This window comes from Engystomops pustulosus, chromosome 7 (assembly GCF_040894005.1).
Source record: "Engystomops pustulosus chromosome 7, aEngPut4.maternal, whole genome shotgun sequence".
NCBI classification, from domain to species: Eukaryota; Metazoa; Chordata; class Amphibia; order Anura; family Leptodactylidae; genus Engystomops; species Engystomops pustulosus.
The window spans coordinates 81,855,674-81,880,858 of record NC_092417.1 but is presented as its reverse complement, the minus strand read 5'-3'; the positions used below and the strand labels follow the sequence as shown (position 1 = coordinate 81,880,858).

Genomic DNA, 25,185 nt, shown 5'->3' with positions numbered 1-25,185 from the left:
TACCTTTTCATGACATGAATGTAATGTTTTTGAGTTGCAAATAGGGGAAGAGATGAGGGGAACTAATCCTTTAATCAGCAAACAACGACAGGGACAGGTCAGTAATGTTTTTTGCTGCTGTATGAAAATAAACTGCGCAGGAGTTCATCTACGTTCTAGTGCCCTCCACTGGTCATAGAAAGATAGACTGGACACAGTGGGAGTGAAATCACAGCCAGACACCAGTCTATATCAGGGATTTCAACACTTCCCAGAGGAAGGCCTCATGCACACAACTGGATGCATTTTTGGTCCAGTGTTTGCAACTGCTAAAACAGCGATATGTGAACCTTATATTACCCATATGACGCAGTAAGGGAGCCACATGGGCAAAAAAAGGTTTCTATGGAGAGACCACACACCAAAAACATAAAAAATGGGACATGTTCTATTTTTACCTTTGTGGTTTGACTGCAAGTTCATGGAGCATTGAGAAATGCAGAGATTATGTAGACCGTAGAGATGAGCGAGCACTAAAATGCTCGGGTGCTCGTTATTCGAGACAAACTTTTCCAGATGCTCGAGTGCTCGTCTCGAATAACGAGCCCCATTGAAGTCAATGGGAGACCCGAGCATTTTTTTAAATAAAACTGAACAGTAAAAGAACAGTGCAAAAAAAAAAATTCCAGATGTTTGCAGATGTTTTACTTGTAAGAACACATTGAAATAACACTATTCTTCACTTTGCAGGTGTTCGCGCGTGTCTCCCGCTAAGTTAGGAGATGTGCACGAACATCTGGAATGTGAAGAATATTGTTCTTTCAATGTGTTCTGCACTTAAATGGTCCTGTGTTCACTGTTTTTAATGTTTTAATTCTATTCTTCACATTGCAGGTGTGCGCGCGTGTCTCCCGATAGGTTCGGAGATACGCGCGCACAGCTGCAAAGTGAAGAATAGAATTAAAACATTAAAAACAGTGAATACAGGACCATTTAAGTGCAGAACACATTGAAAGAACACTATTCTTCACATTCCAGATGTTTCGAACATCTCCGAACCTAGCGGGAGACACGCGCGAACACCTGCAAAGTGAAGAATAGTGTTATTTCAATGTGTTCTTACAAGTAAAACATCTGCAAACATGTGTAATATTTTTTTTTTACAATAAAAATACTTTTATTCAATTTATTTTATTAATTTACTGCTCGATCTCGAGCCGGCGAGATACTCGTCCGAGTAACGAGCCGGTCCGAGTATACTCGCTCATCTCTAGTAGACAGCTGTATTTTTACAGTCAATGGGCTTGTGTTCTAGACGCATGTGTAAAGACAATGGGGGTTATTTACTAAGGGCCCGATTCGCGTTTTCCCGACGTGTTACCCGAATATTTCCGATTTGCGCCGATTGTACCTGAATTGCCCCGGGATTGTGGCGCATCGGCGCCGGCATGTGCGCGACGGAAATCGGGGGGCGTGGCCGAACAAAAACCCGACGTATTCGGAAAAACCACCGCATTTAAAAACCGAAAAAGTGTCGCTTGGGGAGCGCTTACCTTCACCTGGTCCGAGGTGATGCATTCCGGCGCGATGTGATGATTTTAAGCGCAGCAGCGCCACCTGGTGGACGGCGGAGGAACTACCTTCTTAAATCCCGACCGGACCCGAATCCAGAGCAGAGAACGCGCCGCTGGATCGCGAATGGGCCGGGTAAGTAAATTTGCCCCAATGTGTAAGAAAAAAAAAAAAACACAGTTGTGTGCATGAGGCCAAAGGATGGTAAATTTAGCGGTAGAGCCTCATACAGGTATTAAATTACTGTGGACAATTCTTTTCAATTTGAAATCAATTATTATCCTTATCTCATTTGCAGTATGGTGTCCACATTAAAGCAACATTGCCTTGTTCTCCACTGCTTTTTCTTTGGGGCATTCTGTTCAGCTATTGGCTGACATTAGATGGAGGTTTACATATTCAGCCAGGGCCGGATCAAGGTTGGTGGGGGCCCCTGGGCGCAAAATATGGTGGGGGCCCCCATGGAATGTAGTCCAGACAGGGAACAGCAATCGCTACATATCACTCCCCAGTAATCACTATATCCAGCTCTCCCAGCAATCACTATATACAGCTCCCCCAGTAATTCCTATATACAGCTCCCCAAGCAACTGCTGTATACAGCGCCCCCAGCAATCACTATATACAGCGCGCCCAGCAATCACTATATAAAGCTCTCCCAGAAATCACTATATCCAGCTCCCCCAGCAATCACTATACAGCTCTCCCAGAAATCACTGTATACAGCTTCCCCAGCAATCACTGTATACAGCTCCCCCAGCAATCACTGTATACAGCTCCCCCAGCAATCACTATATACAGCTCCCCCCAGCAATCACTATATACAGCTCCCCCAGCAATCACTGTATACAGCTCCCCCAGCAATCACTGTATACAGCTCTCCCAGAAATCACTGTATACAGCTTCCCCAGCAATCACTATAGACAGCTCCGCCAGCAATCACTGTATACAGCTCTCCCAGAAATCACTGTATACAGCTCCCCCAGCAATCACTGTATACAGCTCCCCCAGAAATCACTATATACAGCTCCCCCAGCAATCACTATATACAGCTCCCCCCAGCAATCACTATATACAGCTCCCCCAGCAATCACTGTATACAGCTCCCCCAGCAATCACTATATACAGCTCCCGCAGCAATCACTATATACAGCTCCCCCAGCAATCACTGTATACAGCTCCCCCCAGAAATCACTGTATACAGCTTCCCCAGCAATCACTATATACAGCTCCCCCCAGCAATCACTATATACAGCTCCCCCCAGCAATCACTATATACAGCTCCCCCAGCAATCACTATATACAGCTCCCCCAGCAATCACTATATACAGCTCCCCCAGCAATCACTGTATACAGCTCTCCCAGAAATCACTGTATACAGCTCCCCCAGCAATCACTATATACAGCTCCCCCAGAAATCACTGTATACAGCTTCCCCAGCAATCACTATATACAGCTCCGCCAGCAATCACTATATACAGCCTCCCAGTAATCACTATATACAGCTCCCCCAGCAATCACTGTATACAGCCACCCAGTAATCACTATATACAGCTCCCCCAGCAATCACTATATACAGCTCCCCCAGCAATCCCTATATACAGCTCCCCCAGCAACCGCTGTATACAGCGCCCCCAGCAATCACTATATACAGCTCTCCCAGAAATCACTGTATACAGCTCCCCCAGCAATCACTATATCCAGCTCCCCCAGCAATATACAGCTCCCCCAGCAATTACTATATACAGCTCCCCCAGCAATCACTGTATACAGCTCCCCCAGCAATCACTGTATACAGCTCCCCCAGCAATCACTATATACAGCTCCCCCAGCAATCACTATATACAGCTCCCCCCAGCAATCACTATATACAGCTCCCCCCAGCAATCACTATATACAGCTCCCCCAGCAATCACTGTATACAGCCTCCCAGTAATCACTATATACAGCTCCTCCAGCAATGACTGTATACAGCTCCCCCAGCAATCACTGTATACAGCTCCCCCAGCAATCACTGTATAAAGCTCCCCCAGCAATCACTATATACAGCTCCCCCAGCAATCACTATATACAGCTCCTCCAGCAATCACTGTATACAGCTCCCCCAGCAATCACTGTATACAGCTCCCCCAGCAATCACTATATACAGCTCCCCCAGCAATCACTGTATACAGCTCCCCCAGCAATCACTGTATACAGCTCCCCCAGCAATCACTGTATACAGCTCCCCCAACAATCACTGTATACAGCTCCCCCAACAATCACTGTATACAGCTCCCCCAGCAACCACTGTATACAGCTCCCCCAGCAATCATTGTATACAGCTCCCCCAGCAATCATTGTATACAGCTCCCCCAGCAATCACTGTATACAGCTCCCCCAGCAATCACTGTATACAGCTCCCCCAGCAATCACTGCATACAGCTCCCCCAGCAATCACTGTATACAGCTACCCCAGCAATCACTGTATACAGCTCCCCCAGCAATCACTGTATACAGCTCCCCCAGCAATCACTTTATACAGCTCCCACAGCAATCACTGTATACAGCTCCCCCAGCAATCGCTGTATACAGCTCCCCCAGCAATCACTGTATACAGCTCCCCAAGCAATCACTGTATACAGCTCCCCCAGCAATCGCTGTATACAGCTCCCCCAGCAATCGCTGTATACAGCTCCCCCAGCAACCGCTATATACAGCTCCTCAAGCAACCGCTATATACAGCTCCCCAAGCAACCGCTATATACAGCTCCCCAAGCAACCGCTATATACAGCTCCCCAAGCAACCGCTCTATACAGCTCCCCTAGCAACCGCTATATACAGCTCCCCAAGCAACCGCTATATACAGGTCCCCTATATACTGTCCCCTATAACTATATACGGTCCCCCTATAATAATTATACACCCCTATAATAACTGTATACAGTCGCCCTATAACTATATACACCCCCCATAATAACTATACACCCCTATAACTATATACAGTACCCCTATAATAACTATACACCCCTATAATAACTGTAAACAGTCCCCCTATAACCATATACACCCCTATAATAACTATATACAGTCCCCCTATAACTATATACACCCCCCCTATAATAACTATACACCCCTATAACTATATACAGTACCCCTATAATAACTATACAGCCCTATAATAACTATATTCAGTCCCCCTATAATAACTATACACCCCCTCTAAAAACTATATACAGTCCCCCTATAACTAACCACCCCCTATAATAACTATATACAGTCCCCTTATAATAACTATACACCTCCCTTTAACTATATACAGACCCTCTATAACTAACTACATACAATCCCCCTATAACTATATACAACACCCTCCCCCCATAATAAATATATACAGACAATCCCCCTATAATTAACTATATACAGTCACAGATAAAATAAAATTGTTCTCACTTTCCAGCGTTCCCCCGATGCGCGCCGTCATCATCTTCCTTCTCGGTGTCGGATGTAAACAAAGATGGCGGCGCCTTGCTACAAGCGGCGCTGTTTTCGCGGCGACGTCACACGCTGAGACGTCACGCACTGCGCCGCTAGGGGCAGGGGGCCGCCATTTTTGCTTATATACGATTGTCTATGGCAGAGCAGAGAACTTATTGTCCCCTCGCTCTGCCATAGACGAAAGTCAGCAACATCGGCGCGAATCGGCCGGGAAGCCCGAAGCCAAGTACACAGTGGTGGGGGCCCTTTTAAAGGCTAAGTGGTGGGGCCCCCGGGGCTCGCGCCCCGGGAGCCCCCCTATGATCCGGCTCTGTATTCAGCTGCCTATTAAGTTAAAGGGCTATTCCGGGAATATGAACGTCTGACACAAAAACCCATGATGATATAAATAAATGAATACAACAATACTCAATGTCATTAGTCAAAAAACGGAGCTTAAATAATTTGATTTTATGATTTACAAAATTTATGGCCTCTCTAAAGTAGGTGGAGTTATCACTAAGATGGCCGCCACTGGAAACTACAAGTTCCATGATCCTTTAGTTCTCAGTAACTCCTCCTCCCTCTTATGCTCTGCTCCCAGTGATGATCTAACAGGTTTTCTTGCTCTGTTACCATAGTAATGATGTGTAACTGCCATCACCAAAACACTGACCATACTGGATGCACTGCAACCAATCGACAACAGCCAAACGTAGTGGTGATCACATGACCTGCCCAGGCAGGTACAGGACATGTGATGTGGACATGTGACCAGCAGCCATCTTCTGTCCTGCAATGGACCGCGCGGAGGAAATTAACGGACTGATTAAAGGGCCACGGCAGCCACAACAGCAAGGTAATTAAAACTGAATCCTTATTATGGAAAGAAAAGGTAATTAAAACAATGGGAATGCCAATATATGATACTGTAATGCAATGTAATGTACTACTGACTTGCTACAGCTGGGCTGCCTGAGCCCCAATTTATCTTTGGGATCATTTTAAAGTTGAAATAAATTGCTAAATGTATGTTTTATTGCTGATGAAATAAAAAGAAGGATTTTTTTTAAAAAGGGCCAGTAGCATTTTAATTCTTCATTACAGTCTATGTCATCAGCATTTTCTGCTAACGGGAGCAAAATTTTAAATAACAACTAATTACAAATTAGGTTATATTTTGAGTACCCATTTATATATGAATTATGCTGATTCCTGGAATACCCCTTTCTTAACTCTTTCCAACATCAGTTTATTGCACTAAACTTTTGAAGCCTGTGATTCCCAGCTTCTCCTCTGTCATGAAATGTGTTCCTTTCTATATAAAGAGGCTGAAAATATTATAATCAGGATATTGCTGATGTTGGAGCACAATACTATTTCTATAGATGGGGCTTTTCTTTTCTTTTTTTTCTCTTTGTTTGCTGGAGAAGCTATTGACTGCTGAATCTGGTTTTGATGCCAAACTTAAAACAACAGTGTGTCTTCTGGTTTTAGTTTGACATCAAAGCTCCGACACATAAAGGCAGCTCAGAAGTCTCATAGCACCAAGTGCTATTTTTAAATCTGACACAAACTCTGTTAAAGGAATATTGTCCGTTCCTTCCCCCTCTGTTTGTTATGGTAATTACACGCTCTAGGAAGGCCTCTAAAATGTGCCCATGATACTGATATCACCACACATGTACAGCTAAAAACAAGGGAGCAAAGGCAGTTATGACAACTGAAGTCTTGCATTCTAAGATTTTTTTGTGACAAAGGATCAAAATATGAACCTCTAAAACCTAAATGGTCACATCCTCCTTCTGAGCATGTACCTAATGTGCTAATCTACACCAAATAGGTTGGTCAGATGATCGGGAGAGGCACTTACCTCAAAGAGTTTTTTATAATTAAAAGTTCTGTTAAATTAAAATAAAGAAAAGTTCAGCAACTTTCAAATGTACTGTTACTGTATGTGTCAGTGGATCGGAATTCCTATGGTTTATATTCAGAGGCTAAAAACTGGTACAAAATTCTCAACAGTGCACAGTGCACAGTGGACAGTGCAACAGTGGACAGTGCGACAGTGCAACAGTGGACAGTGCAACAGTGGACAGTGGTCTTTGAAGTCAAAACATCAGCTGGTAATTTGCTATATTTTGTCACAGGAAAACTAGAACTAGGTTCACTAGACATAAGAAATAAGTTGTTTTGTGTATTCTGAAATATTGGCATACAAAATACATTGCAACATATACAGCACTTAAAGACCATGCTTCTCCTACACCCTGTACATCTACACAAAGTAGATTCTAAATCCCATTTAAATCTCTTTTATTTAAAGTCTTCACTTCTCTCCCATCTGGAGCCTTGTGGTGCCTGCAGTCTGCCACAAGCAAGACCAGCGGTAACTGGATGACAGGTCTTCAAACCACAATGACATTTAGGAAGTCACCCTCGCTTTATTTTAATGCCTGCAATCAAACCTAATGACAACCCAGAAATAAACTCCCAAAAGGAGATGCAGCAGAAGAGTTTAAAGGAAATCCCATATTCATAGATCCAGGCACCGTGACTGTGGTAATGATTTTATATCCATTACCTTAGCCCCTCTGCCCCCCGCTTCATAGAATGTTAAACTCACGCTCTCCACCCCCTGCTCCCCCAACATTACAGGAAGTTCTTACTACACAAGTGCTGAAGGAGCAGGGGGAGTGTAAGACAGTGTAACATCCTGGTGACAGATGGGCTAGGGTAGCCCATCAGACTCATTAGCAGAATAAAAATAGATTTTAGAAGGGCGGAGGCCATGGATAACAAATATTACCACAATGCCTGGGTCTATAAGTAAGTGACCCTGGTTTATCATGATGGATTTTGATGGTACATTTTATTTAACTTGATTTGCCTTTTCTAGGTCTAGTTCAAACTAGGATTTTGTCACCAAATTTCTCTCCGTTCCTGATCTGCCTGAATAATCAATCATGATTATAAAGATTTCAGATAAGTCTGTGTACGCTGGAGATCAAAATTAGAGAACAATGTAAGATCACTTTATTTTTTTCAGAAATAATGTAATCTGTTGATCATCATCTGATGGATGAGGGTTACACAATGGCATTAGAACAGTGTTTAACAAAATTACAAAGTAGATCAACATAAAAATGTCAATGATCATAATTAGAGAACAGCAAGTTATGTGACTGTTCTGGGTTTTTTGGCCATAACCTTCACACCAAGGATTTTCCAAAGGTTTTCTATTGGGTTATCAGCACTTTGGTCTGGCAATTTAGTTCTTTAAATTGCGCCCCCTCCAGAAGTAATATGTCAGATTATTTTCTCACACCCATGCTAACATCTAGTATATAGAGACACTTTTTTTAGGCGTCAAGTCCTGTTTTATGGCAGGCCTGATGCTGCCCCCTATCTTGCTGCAGTTGGTGCTGCTTGAGGCAAGAGGCTCAACTCTCCTCATGGATGGTGCACCCCTATTTATAGGGTGCATTGTCCTGCATGGAAATTTATAGCTGATGCACACTATCGTTCATTCTGCCATGTAGCAAACAGTCCGATTGTGGAGCAGCACAGCGAGTATTATGGATCAAGTCCAATAGTGGGTGCACGCCTCCAACAAACCCGATCCACCGGTTTTGTAAGGTCAGATATCCAAAAAAAATATGCAATGAGGCAGCACTCCAATAAGTATAAAGGTGATGTTTATTCACCCATGGCAAAATAAGGTGCAACGTTTCAGCTCATCCATAGAGCCATTATCAAGCATACATGCTTGTATGGTTGATAATGGCTATATGGATGAGCTGAAACGTCTGCCACAAGCCCTGTGACCACACCCTAAACACTGAATTCTGATAATACTTTTTTCTTTTTTTGAAAGTACTGTGTCGGTATCGAGTATAGTGATACTTCTCCAGGTATTGTATCACACTCAAAACTCTGGTATCTGTGCAAACCTAATTCAGATTCATAATAATAATCATCAGATCCAAAGAATTAAAACTTGCTTTTATGCCTCAAAATAACTCTGGACCACTTCTCCTCTGTCCACACAACATGCTTTTCAGTAAAGGTGAGTCAAGCCTTCTGATTCTTTCTGCATATGAGAGGTGTGGTCACTGTGTAGAGCAAGCTTTCAGTCCAAATGCTCTTGAACTTTGTGACACTGTAGAACAAGTCAGATCCTTACCCTGTTTAGTACTGAACTGGCGTTTAATTACAGATGCAGTGTTGAAACGATTAGCCATGGAGAGTCTCTGCATTATCCTGTCCTCTTTTGAATAGGTTTATCCAGGGCGACCAACCTTCTTGGGGGGCATGAATGAGTTTGTGATGTTGTAAATATGCAATTACAGACTTTGAAAGACCAACTTCTTTTGATGTGGCTGATAGGGCCACCCCACCTTGACAATCTTCTGCCAGGGGGTTTCAGTCACTTTGGAACGGCACACCATTTTTTGCAAGGTTAGTGAAAACTGGAAAGTTAGGGTGCCAGTTAAATTGGGTTTGTCAGATAATAAAAGAAATTAGCACCATGTTCCAGATTACTAGCACTAACTTGCAAGTATCTGAAAGTGTTCTCTAATTTTGAGCAGTGTTTGAGCAGTGTTACAACTAGCTCATTTACATTTTTATTCTGTGCTTTAGAAGATATACACATTATGAAATGAGACCAAAATACAGCTTTTACTCTTGTAAGAATATATTCACATAGGACTACACAATGACCTTGACAAATTGTAAGTTTGATCTCCAGTGTGCATTCATTCTTCTATAATATCTAATCTATAGAAATCCTAAGAGAAAGATAACTCCGGGCAGGCCCCTGCCACTCCCACTGATGTCAATTAAAAGAAAGACATATCGTTGGTGTAATATGTACAAATGTGACTTTTGTATATTGATGGCTTCAAAAAAAAAAGAAATTTCCAAATGAGGGAGGAAACTGTTTGTGTTTTTGAAATGGGACACAAAATCTGTACTAGAATAGTGGAAATGGCATTAAGCAGAGATGTTACCTGCCCATCCTGACCCACGTGGACTTGATGGATCTGCAGGTTCCCCTGTAAAACACAAATAGATGTTAGTGGAATTTATAAGCAGAATTTTCAAAAAGAGAGCAGGAGTGTTTACTGCATTTATTAACCTGCCACATTTTTTTTAATAACATTATTTATTCTGAATAAAGCAAGACTCATGGCTGCGTTTAGAGCTTGTTACTACAGCCTCCACTCATCATAGAGGATGGTTGGTTTTGGATAAAACACAGTGAGAAATGTATTATCCATTCAGCGAGTCACAAAACTCTTCAGAAATATTTGTAGAGTATTGTTCTTAAAAAATGAGAGGAAAAAAGAGCAGAGAGTAATCAGTCGCTACAGGTAGCAACTCACACAGCTGCAGAAACGTATCCTTACAGAAAGGAGGTAAAAACGTGCATTAAGTAGGTGACACCAATGTATAACATATCTTCTGTTTCCAGAGCACAGCTTACCTGTAAGTGTATCGGATATTTAGCATATAAAATAAGTAGTCCAAAGGCAGCCTTAATCAGAGAAATTCACTATGATTCAGTTGGAAGATGAGAGTAGTCAACATTTGAGTCGTGCCAGTCGGTGTTTAGGAAATGGGTTACGGCTTAATGAAAAAGGGTGTGGCTTATAATGCACTAAAGTATGTCATAATTACACCAAATTTAAATCAGTGGGGGAAATTGTTTTTACTTGTTTTTTCTCTTCTTTTTGTGTGTGTGTGTGTGTTTTTTTTAAGGACTTTTTAGGTGCATTTTTGCGACTATGCCAGTCTTAACCCCTTTCCATTTTTCACACCCCACCATCTAAAATCTTTCATTTTTAATTTTCACACATAAAGAGCCTTGTGACAGCTTGTTTTCTGTGTCACAAACTGCACTTCATAGTGTTGGTATTGAATATTCCATGCAGTGTACTCGGAAGTGGGGAAAAATTCCAAATGCAGTGAAAATCACTAAAAAACACGTTTGTGCCGTGGGCATGGTTTTTACAATTTTCACTGTGCGCCCCAAATGACATGTCTACTTTATTCATTGGGCCGGTGCGATCACGAAGATAACAAATTAGTATAGGTTATATAATGTTTTCATACATTTACAACACTTATTAGTGCCAATTTCTGGCGCTAATAACTTTTTCAAACTTCGGTGTCTGCTATGGGTGGTGTCATTTTTTGCGACTTTGGATGACAATTCAATGCTACCATTTTTAGGACTGTAAGACCTTTTGATCACTTTTTATTGAATTTTTAATATTTTTCAAAATGGCATAAAAGCCATCTTCAGGGGCAATTTCGTTACGGGGTTTAACGCAGTGAAAACCGTTAATATATTTTGATAGTTTGGGCATTTTATACCTAATGTGTTTATGATTTTTACTGTGTATTTATATGACTTCTAGGGAAAGGGGCTAATATGAATACATAGGGTTTTTTTAATATAATTTTTTAAAACTTTTTTATGTTTTACTATTTTTCAGACTCCCTAGGATAATTTAACCCTAGGTTGTCTGATTGATCATACCATATACTGCCATACTACAGCCCGTAGTATGCCCGTGAGCCCTCTCCATGCACCCGCTGCGCTCCGTACTATTACAGCGCATGTCGTTTGTTAAGGGGTCAAAAAGTTAGCAGGCGGTGTGTCTGTTGCAGTGTTCCTAAATGTATTTTTCCAAGACAGATGTTTTCTTTGTTTTGCAACTTTTTTTTATATCGAATTTGAGATTTTCTAGGTGCAAAACAAAGTACAATTGACCGATGCTTAGTTTTATAAATGTAAATTTAAAATTTGGCAAAAGAAAACAAATGAGACATGTGCCCCGGGGTTAGATATTCGATGCAACTTTCATCTGTTTGGTTTATTTTTATGTTAATCTTATATTTATAAATCTGCCTCTTGTATTGCAGAAAGACAATTTTTTGCCATCTTTACAGACCTTTCAAACACATTGCAACAGGCTAAACACCTGTAAAGTGAGTTAGGCATTAGCTGCCAACAATGCAATATAGAAAAAAAACACTTCAGTATGTAACACCTTCCACTCCATTGTCCTAAAACTGTCTATGTATGCACAGAAATCCAACTGATCCTTGAAATACACCCAAGTCTACTGCTTGTTGGAAACTTGTAACTAACAAAACTTGTTAACTTCAAGATATGAAACAGGTCTTTAAACCACATGAGCTCAAATATCAGATTTTCCTGTTATGTTATCAGTATTCTGACCAATATCAGAAACACAAATAAGTTCCGGGAGTTACAGCACTGTTCTTAGAAAGAAGTGATCACGACATGAAAATGGAGCCAAGTTGATAAAATGGTCACAGCACATCTAATATAGAGCTTAGAGGACATGAACAATGGCATTGTGATTTCCGTAACTTACCTCGCTGTCCTGGGTAATCTGAACCTGCTCTCCCTGTGGTACCTGTGCGATGTGAAGATGTCCCTGCAGAAAACAAAAGAATGATGTGAGAATCCACTCCTAAGAATGACATAAATGTTGCTATCACACAGCGCTTTGCAATACATTAAACCCGGACTGGCTTCAAAATAATGTAGAAGCATAACTTATAAAGCAATGTCATTTTGAATACAATAACATGTGACTTTCCCAAATAGTTTTTTGGAGTGGAGTTTTTTGAAATACTAAGTTTTAAACCTTAATCCCTTCTATATACTATATAGAAAATCATTACTTATCTCAATATACCTCAGAGCTACAGCTACAGTTCATGCAGCCTGTTGCCAGAAAACAACCGTAGCTGAGTATGTACATTAGTTTGTTGTATAAAAAACTTACTGAGAGGAGCTGTTATCAGTAAGTAATGTATGTCTATTGCTGCTTTAGAGGATAATACATACCTTAGCTCAGAATCAGAACACATGTATCATAGTTTTTTTTTCCTTTGGTGTATAATTGAGAGATTTGTTGTTGTTTTTTTTGCGCCTTATGTGTGATCATGACTTTTTATGCAAATCTTGTCTTCTTTTTGATACTTTTTGTTGCAAATGTCTAATATGAACATGGACACAAGCCACGTGAGGGGGTTACATGCAGGAGTGGACACTACTGTTAATTTTGGATTTGAGGCTGTGTCCTGCATTTTTAAGCCCTCTAGTTACACCCCAGGGAGATGACGACATGTGAGGCTGCGGTCACAGGTGGTGTAAATGATGAGGTCACACGTTGGGTTTTGGTTGCATTTTCATTGCGTTTTGAAAGACATTACAGCAGCTGAGAAGAAGTGATTTGCCTAATAACATTACAGTTAACATTTGCGTTTACCACCCGTTCATGTTAACATATTGTTAACACTTGCAATAATGTGGTGTTATTACATGCGTTAACATCACGTTTACAATGTGGAAACTGGAAAATATGCAAATTCTAAAACCTCTCCATACTGCAGATTTTTACACTTTTGTACAAAGAGCACTTCCCCCTCCCAGTGTGTGCTGAAACGTCCTGTGCTGCAGTGAGATTACATCAGAAAAAGGGAGAGGGGTAATTCTGAGGGAGCAAGGTGGAAGGAAAAGACAGTGAATCAGCCTTTGAAGCTGCTGCATAGAGGGGTTCTGGTAAGACCCCCAGTAGCCCTTCAGGCTCCTAAGTATAATTTCATAGTTGATTTTAGAGGGCAGGAGGCCATGGATAACAAATACAAGAAGTTTACCAAGGGAATGGGAGGACTAGAATACAGGAAGTCCCCAAGTTACGTACAAGATAGGTTGTTTAAGTTTGTTCTTAAAGGAAACCTACCAGTTATAATGGCAGGGGCAAGCAGTAAGTAGAGCAGAAGAGGCTTCGGCCATTTTCTATGTAGGCGTGCGCACGCAGCGCCGAAGCCTCTTCTGCTCTAAAGTTTAAACAGTGTTAAAACCGCGATACAGCGGTTAATAACACTAACGAAAATAAGCACCGGCACCAGCTAACCTTAACTGGTGCTCGGTACTTACTGCTTACCCCTGCCATTCTAACTGGTAGGTTTCCTTTAAGTTGAATTTGTATGCAAGTTGGAAATGGTATATCATAATTGTAACTTCAGACAAAAAAAATTTTGTACCAGTGACAATTGGATTTTTGCTGTCATGGGAACAGGGATAATCAATAAAGCTTCATTACAGACACCTTACAGCTGATCATTGCAGCCTGCAACTAAGGTAAAGCATCCAGAGAGCTTCACCAGAGGTCATCATGGTCATCTGTAAGTTGGGTGTCCTTAAGTCGGGGACCGCCTGTACCATGATGAATTACAAAACTTGAGTTTATTCAACTTAGAAAAGAATATGTATGAGGGGAGACCTCATTACTATGCACAAATATATAAGTGGGTAGAGTACAAGGACTTCTCCAAAGATCTTTTTATCCTCCTAGAGGAGAGGCAGTGTTACCATCACCATAGACAGGAATTGCTGTGAGACTGGGAAGTCGGTGAAACTCTCTGCCACAGGATGTTGTTATAGTGGATACTTTATACATGTTCAAGAGAGGTCTGGATGCCTCTCTGGAAAGCAAAAATATCAGAGGATGATTTATCTGCTCCTCCTACTAATTGGCTTAGTTTACGCCAGAAAACTGTGATGAAATTCTTACAAGTTAGGATTAATTTTGGCATGAAGTCATGGCCTCTTTTCATGTGCCATGTCCCTTTTGTTATACTAGTAGTAAAAGTGCCTAAAAAAGGGGCAAAACCCCTTAATCACTGTTGTGCAAAAAGTTTTTTGATTCAACGAGAATTGTGTTGTAAATGGGTTGATAAATACGCCCCAATTTATGTAATAACTTACTAGAAAGAGAAGAAAACCCGTCTCTTGTCTATGAAAAGATGGTCAAGTCTTTGTCTATCAGTTTAATGTGATGTGACTATTACAATAAGACTAAGACTATCCAGACCAAACACATCCTGGCCGCAATTGGAGACATAATGGCAAGCTATCGAACTGCACAGGCGCTGTATATTTAGGCAATACAGGGAAAAAATGCTTTCTCTGAAGCAAGGCTACATTCACACTACCGTATGGAAGAAGTACATGCGGCCATACATAAGTCCCCCATAGATGGCAATGGCTGCATGGAGCGATAAGGTGCTGGACACGTGTGACACCGTACCCCTGCGTACACGGGGAAAAAGATAGGACATGTCCTATCTCTTTTTTTTATAACACATTTTATTTGGTTTCATTATACAACTGTAATGCTTCATAACATGAATGAGATGAAAAAAGAAAACATACATTTCCAAGAAACATTGTCATCACTCCAGTTGCTACATGGCACCGTATTGTTTTCCGACATATGAACATCAACCATTTAAAGAATAATGCCCTGGGGGGAGACGACCCCATTAATTTTAGTTGGACCCGTTTCTTGATTTCCTGTCAGGAGGACAGCTTCCTTGTGAGATCTTTTGTCTCATTTTTCATTTTCAACTATCAATTACACCTGTAGGGCTCCAAGAGAACCTTTTAGCTGTTCTATATTATACCATTGCGACATGTCCCATCTTTTCTCATGTTACAGCCCGTATGCCGTGCATCGCTATGGGGAGGGGTCAACCCTCCTCCTCTCCATGGCCCCGAACTTTCATGTGAATGCAGCCTTACACTTACAAAATATACCAGTATATACCGAGAAGTTCAATAATTAACCAACAGAACCCACCCATGTTGTGTGTAACTCGAGGATTGCCTGTACAAGAAAAACTTTCAATTTTCCACTGACCTTGTTTGAAAAGATGCACAAAAAGAAAAATGCTGCACAAAGAGGAGATTGGGAATTCAGTCAAAAAGCAGCTGACAACTTTATTTGATTTCCCCCCCTCATTTTAAACAAGAACAATTGCCTGTGAATTTCAAAGAAACACAGCTCTCTCTATATCAAACAGCTTCATTTCCTTTGGACGGAAGTTATCCTATTTATAAGAGGCAAAACAAAACAGACTAAACTTATCAAACTGACAATAGAGACTCCAAGCTACATTTCCAGCCCAAGTTTCATTCATACATGATAAGAGACACTTTGATTTCCTTTTCCTGAAGAAGGCAGAAATTAACCATTTCAGACTACTAGCAATAGTCAGTATGTATGTAAATTGTATCTCCTCAGTTTCCCCAACTTCCTATCTTTGCCCTAGCATTAAGTCTACTGCCTACTGCCATATTTTCCCAATAATACCTTGTTTTCTTTCATTAAGAAACTCAGCGTGATTTTAGATACTACAAAGCTCTAGATATGGGCACCAGAAGTCTCCCCTATCCTTCAGCCTCTAAAAGTGACTTATTTCATATTAAATTTGAGTCTTCTGTGCTAATTTGCTTATGACCATGGAGTTAATTTCACATGAAAGAAGGAATACAAGAAAGTATATTTCATACCCTACCTCAGGATGCTGTTAGTTTAGTGGATAAAAGATGGGGATAGATTTCCTTTAAAGGGAAACTACCATCAAAATGGCTCTTACTCCATGTTGCAGCTTCACAAGCTATTACATTGAGCAATGAGCACTTCCCTTTCAACTGTGTGAGATTACACCAGGCAGAGGGAAGAGGAGAGGAAGCAGGAAAGAGGGGCAACAGTGCGAGATCCCGTAAAGCCAGAGCATAGAGGGGTTTTTATAATGCCCCCAGGAGCCATTCAGGCTCAATAACATAATTGTAAATGTTGATTTTGGAAGGAAGGAGGCCATGGATAACCAATTTAACCCCTAGGCGCTCCTGGACGTTATACTACGTCCCTGCGGCTAAATACTTAGCGCACCGGGACGTAGCATAACGTCCTGCTTCTGGCAGTGTTTAAAACACTAAAGTTAACACATTAGAATAAATAAAAAATAAATACATAAAAATATAAGCCCCTAAAATGTCACTTTCCTATAAAAACACTTAATAAAGTATAAAAAACACAAACACACAAAAAAAGCCACATATTTGGTATTGGCGCGTCCGTAACAATCTGTATAATAAAACAGAATCATTACTGGACCTGCACGGTAAACGCTGGGGGGGAAAAAACTCAAAAAACATTCCGAAAAAAGATCATTTTTAATTAATACCCTTTAAAAAATGCTCTTAAAAGTGATTACAAAAAATTTTACGCACTCTTAAAAGAGACCACTAAAAAGAACAACTCTTCTCGCAAAAAAAAAGCCCCTAATCAGATTTGTCAGCAAAAAAATAAAACAGTTCTGCATATGAAAAGATGGTGATGCTAAAATGAACAAGATTTGCTCCAAATTAGATTTTATTCAGTAAAATTGAAAAGAATACACAAAACCACCACATATTTGGTATCGCTATGTCTGTGACAATCTGCATAATAAAACAGAATCGTTATTGGACCTGCAAAATGAACCCTGTAAAAAAAAAAAAAAATCAAAAACGCTCCGAAAAAAAGATAATTTTTAATTAACCCTTTAAAAAATGCTCTAAAAAGTAGTTGCTCTTAAAATAGTTACGCACTCTAAAATGAGACCACTAAAAAGAACAATCCTTCTCGCAAAAAATAAGCCCTTAACCAGATTTGTAAGGCGAAAAATAAAAAAGTAATCCATATGAAAGTCGGTGTTGCTAAAATTAACATTTTCGCCAAATTACTGTATATACTCGAGTATAAGCGACCCCAGTATAAGCCGAGACCCCTAATTTTACCACCAAAAACTGGGAAAACCTATTGACTCGAGTATAAGCCGAGGGTGTAGTATACACCCAGCCCCAAGTGGTATACAGCCTGCCCCCCTAATGTATATAGCCAGCCTGCCCCCTCATGTATACAGCCAGCCTGCCCCCTCATGTATACAGCCAGCCTGCCCCCTCATGTATAGAGCCAGCCTGCCCCCTCATGTATACAGCCAGCCTGCCCCCTCATGTATACAGCCAGCCTGCCCCCTCATGTATACAGCCAGCCTGCCCCTTATGTATACAGCCAGCCTGCCCCTCATGTATACAGCCAGCCTGCCCCTCATGTATACAGCCTGCCAGCCTGCCCCTCATGTATACAGCCTGCCAGCCTGCCCCTCATGTATACAGCCTGCCAGCCTGCCCCTCATGTATACAGCCTGCCAGCCTGCCCCTCATGTATACAGCCTGCCAGCCTGCCCCTCATGTATACAGCCAGCCTTCCCCTCACGTATACAGCCAGCCTTCCCCTCACGTATACAGCCAGCCTTCCCCTCACGTATACAGCCAGCCTGCCCCCATGTATGTTGAGCACATTTAAAAAAAATAAACTTAATTCTCACCTTCCGGCGATACTCACCCCGATCCTCTGCGGTGGCTCTCGTTCACCGGCAGCGTCTTCTGTCTTCTCTTGCCGGCGGAGGCGCGTCCATGTGATCTCCCCGGCGGCGCTCACTATGATGCGGCGGTGTCGCCGCTGATGACGTCACACTGCTGCCTCATAGTAAGCGCCGGCGGGGAGATTGCATGGACGCGACTCCGCCGGCAAAAGAAGAAAGAAGACAGCCGCAACCGGGGATCAAGAGCCACCAACGAGGATCGGAAGCCGCCGCCGTGGATCGGGGGTGAGTATCGCCGGAAGGTGAGAACTAAGTTTATTTATTTAATGTGCTGAACTTCGGGAGCCGCCGCCGGTGGATCCGGGTACCGGAGGGTGAGTATTAAAATTTATTTTTTCTAATTGACTCGTGTATAAGCCGAAGTGAGGCTTTTCAGCACATTTTTTGTGCTGAAAAACTCGGCTTATACACGAGTATATATGGTACTTTTTATTCAGTAAAAATGGGGGGAAAAAAACAATATAAATGAGGTCTTTCTGTATTCGTGGAGACTCATAGAATAAAAATAATATACTATTTTTACGGTATGGTAAACGGCCAAAAAAAAAAACCACAAAAACATTTCCTAAAAATTGATGATTTTCATTTCCTCCACCAACAAAGAGTTAATAAAATCTCACCAATTAGCTATAGATGCCCCAAAATTATTTACCAGAAAAGTGAATCTCATGTGGCAAAAAAATAAGCCCCTATAGGTCCACAATAAAAAAAAAAAAAATTATAGCCTGTACAATGTGACATAGCAAATCTGATCTGCATGGCTCCTCCTTCCCTTCTGCCCGTCCGTGCGCCCATACAGCAGGTACCACCACATATAGCAGTGATGGCGAACCTATGGCACTGGTGCCAGAGGTGGCACTAAGAGCCCTTTCTGTGGGCACTCAGGCCATCAGCCTAGGACAGAGTTCACCAAACAGGACCAAATCCATTAAATCTTCCTGCAGTCCCAGGCAACTTATGAGATGCTGCGTTCAGCACTATTTTACAGCAACACTTCATTGACTGTTTGGAACTGCTTGAAAAGTGAGAAGGTGTTAAAAGAAGTGCATTATCTTTGGAGGTCCTTCTGTTAGACCCACCATTCTTCCTAAACAGAAAGACCCTGGAGACAATGATTGTCTGAATTTGCCCTCCTTCTTTCAACTGTATTGGTGGCCTCAGGTGGCTGATACAATTAAAGAAGTGGAAGAACAGGTAGCAATAACAGGTAGCAATAAGTTACTGCTTAAAATGGCACATTGGCACATCAGGGTAAATAAGTGGGGTTTTGTTGTAGTTTGGGCACTCGGTCTCTAAAAGGTTCACTGACATATAGGGTATCGGTGTACTTGGGAAAAATTAGGTATCGCACTTTGTTGAGCCTTTTTTCATTTAATCCATTACAAATGTTTAATTTTCCACCCAAAATGAATGTATTGTCAAAAAATATTACAATTTGTAGACCACACCTCCATTTTGTTTTAACCCCTATAAAACACCTAAAGGTTTAACAAACTTCTTAAAAGTGGTTTTTCATACGTTGAGGTGTGTAGTTTCCATAACAATTCTAGCTATTATTTAGGCCTCTCAAAGTCAATTACAATATTAATAAATATTAATTTTGGTGATTTTCCAAAAAATTTGAAAAATGGCACCCAAATTCTGAGCCTCATAACATTCTAGTAAAATATGTGGAGTCTTAAAAAACCTTGGGAACATAATGCAAACATTTGAGAAATGTAAGTTATGAATTTATTTGGGTGAATTTAGAACTTTGAAAATAAATCATTTTTCCAATTTTTTTCCAAATTTAGTTTTTTTTCATAACTAAACACAAAAGATATCATCCAAATTTTAAAACTAATTTGAAGTATAATTAGTCACGAGAAAACAATCTCAAAATACCCTGGATATCTCATAGCGTTCCAAAGCTATAACCACTTATAGTGACACAGGTCAGATTTGAAAAATGGGACCGCGTCCTAAAGGCCAAAAGAGGCTGAGTCCCGAAGGGGTTAAGAAGCAGTCACAGTGCCTGGATCTAAGAGTAAGTGTCCCTGGTTTATCATGATTGTTATGGATGGTAGATGAGAATAATGTTTGTTAATGAACACTTCTTGGGCTATTGTTGCATTGAGATACATATTTTTTCTCCCAGCTTTTTACAGGGCTGTTTTATGATATAGGTGGCTATAATTAAGGGCAGAGCTGCTACTAATCTCTATTCCTTCATTTACGGACGATTAGGAAGTGCCTATACTTGTAGCTGAAATGACCGACCCACTTATCATTGAATAAACATTTTAATTTGAGGGTATGGATCACCTATATTTGTCATTAAAACCAAATTATTAAACACTCTTTTATTCTAATGTTCTTTGTACAAGACTTGGGGGGCTGCCATTTAGCATCACTATTCTCCTTCATCTCAAGCTGCTAATGTGTGACCAAGTTTAATAAAATGCAGCTCCCCCAAGGACCCAAGCGATCACCACAGTTAGCCTTTCAAGCTATTCTGCAAACCTATAATACAGAGACTTGAGAAAAGAATAAACATTCACTAACCAGTTTCAGTTTTAGTTTTGACTTTCAGTTTGTGATAAGGAGCACTTAAAGTTATAAGGCTTTGTGAAAGAATATGAAACTCTCCAGATTTGTCTCAAAAGGAGCTCTATAATTTCATACATAATTATTCATTAGTTTTATTCTCTACAGCAGACTTCATGATGTCTATACAAGACTTAAATCAAGGCAACTCTGCTTCAAGCTCCAGCTATCAACAGTGAAACTATGTGTCATCACACTATGGCTGATTGGCTGACATAAGCTGATATTTCTTATAATATAAATTTCTTTGGGAAAAATCAGTTGCCAGAGGAAATAAACTGTCATGAATAGGATGGACCTCTTGTAAAATTTACGACCTTTATGGTGTACACCCTTGATCTGAAAGTAAAATATCTGTAGATGACAGAACCTCAAAATGGCCCACATTGCAATATTGTCTTATCTGTTTATTTACCTTAAAGAGGACCTGTCACCCGAATAAACCCTTTAAAAGCTGCTTACTAAAGTAAGCAGTTCCTAGCCCTTACCCAGGTGTAGCAGTGTTAAATAGCTAGCTTTATCAGAACCTACATAGCCGACGGAACACCGAACCAAGCTTGTAGCACTCCGGCGTATTTATGAGGGGGCAGACTGAGGCGCTCCCCTCTCCTCTGCTTCTCCCACGGACCGCCCCTCCCACACCATATGTTGGCGACGACTGTCAGGCTTCAAGCTGCAGTCACCACCTCCTAGTCCCGCCCCCTCATGAATACGCCAGACCGCTGTAAGCTTGTTTCGGCGTTCCGAGGCTATGGCAGTGCAATGTTTGCAAGCGCTTTTAACACTGCTTTTACTGGGGTAGGGCTAGGGAGCTGCTTACTTTAGATCTATTCGGGGTGAGATACAGCAGCACTTTGCAGCCTCTTTTTTTAAAAACTGAGCAGAATTTCTTAATAAAGTATATTAGAAAAATATTCACCACTGACCCGCCATCCCCGTAGCACACACACATACAAAAATTAAAAAGCATCTCAAATGACAGTTACTCTTTAAATGACACTGAAGACACACAGATTTGCCTAAAATATTTCTAAAAGGAAGCCTATCACCAAATGTTTCACAAATACAAAAATTGTGACAGCTTCCCAAAAAGTTCTTTTAACTAAATTACACACTTTTTCCCCTCACAACCCCAAAAATCAACTTTGTTATCTACCTGGCAGCTGCGAGTCGAAGGGGTGTGTCCGTCCCGGCTTGGTGAATACCTTCTCACCATTCAGCACTTCATGTCATGTGATATGGGTGATGTCATCTAAGTTCCTTTACCCCTAAATTTGCAAAATTTACTCATGTATGTATAACAAAGTTGATTTTATCGGGATATGAGCAAAACTATTTTTAGCTAAAAGAAGGGTGGAATTTGGATAATAATTAGTCACTAGCTGTATTTTTGAAAAATGTGGCTACAGGTTCCCTTTAAATTATGAAGTCCCTCTGAATCATGAAAGGAATGGCAGGTTCATAAAAAACAGCTGCAGAAGGGAGTGCACGTAAATGTATACTACATTCCGGATGTTTTGAAAACAGAGTGCCATATAATTGAAAATTTAAAAAATAGGAACATACATTGTTGAAGATTTTTGTTGAAAAATAGGATTTAAGGTTAAGGACAGAAAAGGATAGAACTTACCACCTGGACCTGTCCATCCTCTCCTATCTGGTGTATCTGCACCTGCTGGGCATTTGCCAGCGCATAATGTAGTGCCTGCGGTGGAGCCTGCTGGAGGTCACTGGAGGACGATACTGTATTTTGCACACCATCTGTAAATACAGGCAAAGCAAAGAATCTTTAAATAAAAATAAAAAAACACCAAAAGGTAACAGCTTTAGTTTACAACATAGTGACCACAGTGTATTACCTTTGATAACTTTTGTTTTAATGTTCATGTCATATTTAAAAATAAATAAAATAGTGCCACTTTTTATCTTTTTTTTCGAGACCAGTAGGACAGATCTCCTTCATTAACTGCAGTTTGAGTTTTATTTTTGCCCTTTATACGCTAAAAGTTGAATTGAGATGAATCCTTTTACCTTAAAAGATCCGTTTGCAGATAGCGGCCATTGATCAGCCAGTTAGAATGATGGAAAGAGTTGCCTGCAGATATGTCATAAAGGACTGTAATGGAAACACCCCTTTACGGTTAGATGGTGCCTTGTGAAGAACCTTTTTCTGATATTGAATGAAGTAGCCAACCTTACAAGTACAAGATCTGGATCTACCCTTCTAATCACAGGTTGGCTAAGGATGACCCCACAGTTGGCTGGATAAAGAGGTAGCATCTTGTCCTTATACTACAAAAGAGCAGGGAGATATAATCTACACAATGTGTATATCATCCTGTGATGCATACCCTACAATGGATTACATGTAGATCTGTGGCTTCATGCTCTGTTATATTTGTCAAAATTAAGCCATAGGAAGCACCACTTGGTTGAGATTAGATCTACCGTAATCAAAATACTTAAAAATTTTCTTTCATATCCTTATACTAGGTGTATACTAGGTGTATCAGGAGAGGCAGCTGCACCACAGATCTGCTTGAGGTCCCACGAACGGCTTATACTTCTGTCCTATGGAGGACTTGTGTCATATACAATTCAAGGATCTTTACAATCATTTTGACTCCTAAAAACACAACCTCATTGTATTTAAGTCCCCTGCACTGAACCTTTCTTTAACTGGGCTCAGACCTTTCACAATCATGCTTTAACCTGCCAATAAGGTGTAACTATTTTCCTTCTCTTCAAACCCCATTACTAACATTCCTCATCCCAAGGCCAGTCTGCTTAGGGTTTTTTCTTTCCCACAGCTCTTCATCCAAATCTTGACTAAATCATTTGAAAATGAGAAATATTTGGAAACCTTTATGTTTTTATACCCTTATATATTTTAATTGGTTTGTTGAGGATACATCAGCAAGTTTGGAGAAATTACACGAAAAAGATGTGCATATTGTAGACACAAAATGACTACTGGTAACAAAAAACAGGATGATTCAAGTTGAATTGTATAGCATGATCATTAAGAAGTACAACTAATTGGGGAAGATTTCCAAAAAAATATTTAAAAGTTAGACAATGCAAGGTTATGACAATGTTAACCTTCACTAGATTTATCAAAGTGCCTAATATTGAGTGAATATTGGTATGGCACATAGTGGAGCTCACCATGGGCACAACTGTGCACCTCCACCATTACATTTGGCAGAAAGTTTCAAAAGGGTGTGTCAAAAGTAATGACTAAAGGCCTGGGTGATGTGTCTGGGTCACCTCTATGGCACAGCAATCCATCATTCAGTTTTGCAGTCCTAGGATGTACAGACTGGCACTGACTACCATACCCTGAGAGAGAGGCTGAGAAACATTTCCTCTAGGCTGAGATAAACGAAGCTGACAGATGCCAAGTCCATTATATCCATATTATATCAAAGCTCTTGTACATAACACAGTGGCACCTAACCGTATTTTGCACCAAACCTGCAAATAAGGAAGAAGCTAAAGCTTTCTGTAAAATTATAGACTTCACAGCCATGACCAGAGGTTCAGTCATGTTGAATCTTCTTCATAAATAAACTCAATCCCTAAAACTGTAATGTAAAACAGTTGCCGCTATTCAATAGAAATGATGGCAGCACCTCCCACTGCAGACAGACTTGTGCTGACCTTAGAGTTATGTAGACTGAAAAATATACATACAGGTCAAGTAGAAATTTATGCTGCAATTGAGAGAAATATATTTTACTTACGAAAACTACACGCTTCACAGCAACCTGTCAGCATTGCATTTTATAATGGCTACACCTCCAGGATGCAACATAAAAAGAAGATGATATAGGGGCCACTGGTGGGTAGAAGTCAGGTATCCTCTACAAAGCCTCCAGGCAAGGAATAGTTCACTTCAATATCCTGTGCAAGATTCATAATGCTCTACACCATGTCAAAGAGGAAAGACTAACAAAGGTGAGTTATGGCTAGAACATTTCTACCTACAATTACTACAACAGTTATTCTCAAACTTTATAAAAATGGGGCGCAGTTTTTGGAGAGATCTTTGTCTAGGACACCCCTTGCTAGCATACTAGCCTGTTCAAGCCATGTTTGGCCTCTATTTTATCCACGGTGTTGAGGAGTTGGGAAGCTACTGGCTAAACAAGAAAAATATCTTAAAGGAATAGACCTGTAAGCTAAAACATAGTAGCATAAGTTAATAAAGTTCTACTTATCTTGCAGATTCCCCACCATGGTTCTTATGGAACTTTCAGGGT

At 40.7% G+C, this 25,185-nt stretch overlaps 1 protein-coding gene across 2 annotated transcripts in view; it reads right to left on the bottom strand.

The window, feature by feature from the left end:
* Positions 1–25,185, bottom strand: part of BANP (BTG3 associated nuclear protein) — a 345,686-nt gene that overhangs the window by 91,890 nt on the left and 228,611 nt on the right. For both annotated transcript variants that reach the window (XM_072117099.1, XM_072117098.1), the window contains 3 exons: positions 22,551–22,681; positions 12,424–12,486; positions 10,024–10,068 (listed from right to left, as the gene is read on the bottom strand). In XM_072117099.1, coding sequence (XP_071973200.1) covers positions 10,024–10,068; positions 12,424–12,486; positions 22,551–22,681 — 239 coding nt within the window. The remainder of the gene's footprint in view (positions 1–10,023; positions 10,069–12,423; positions 12,487–22,550; positions 22,682–25,185) is intronic.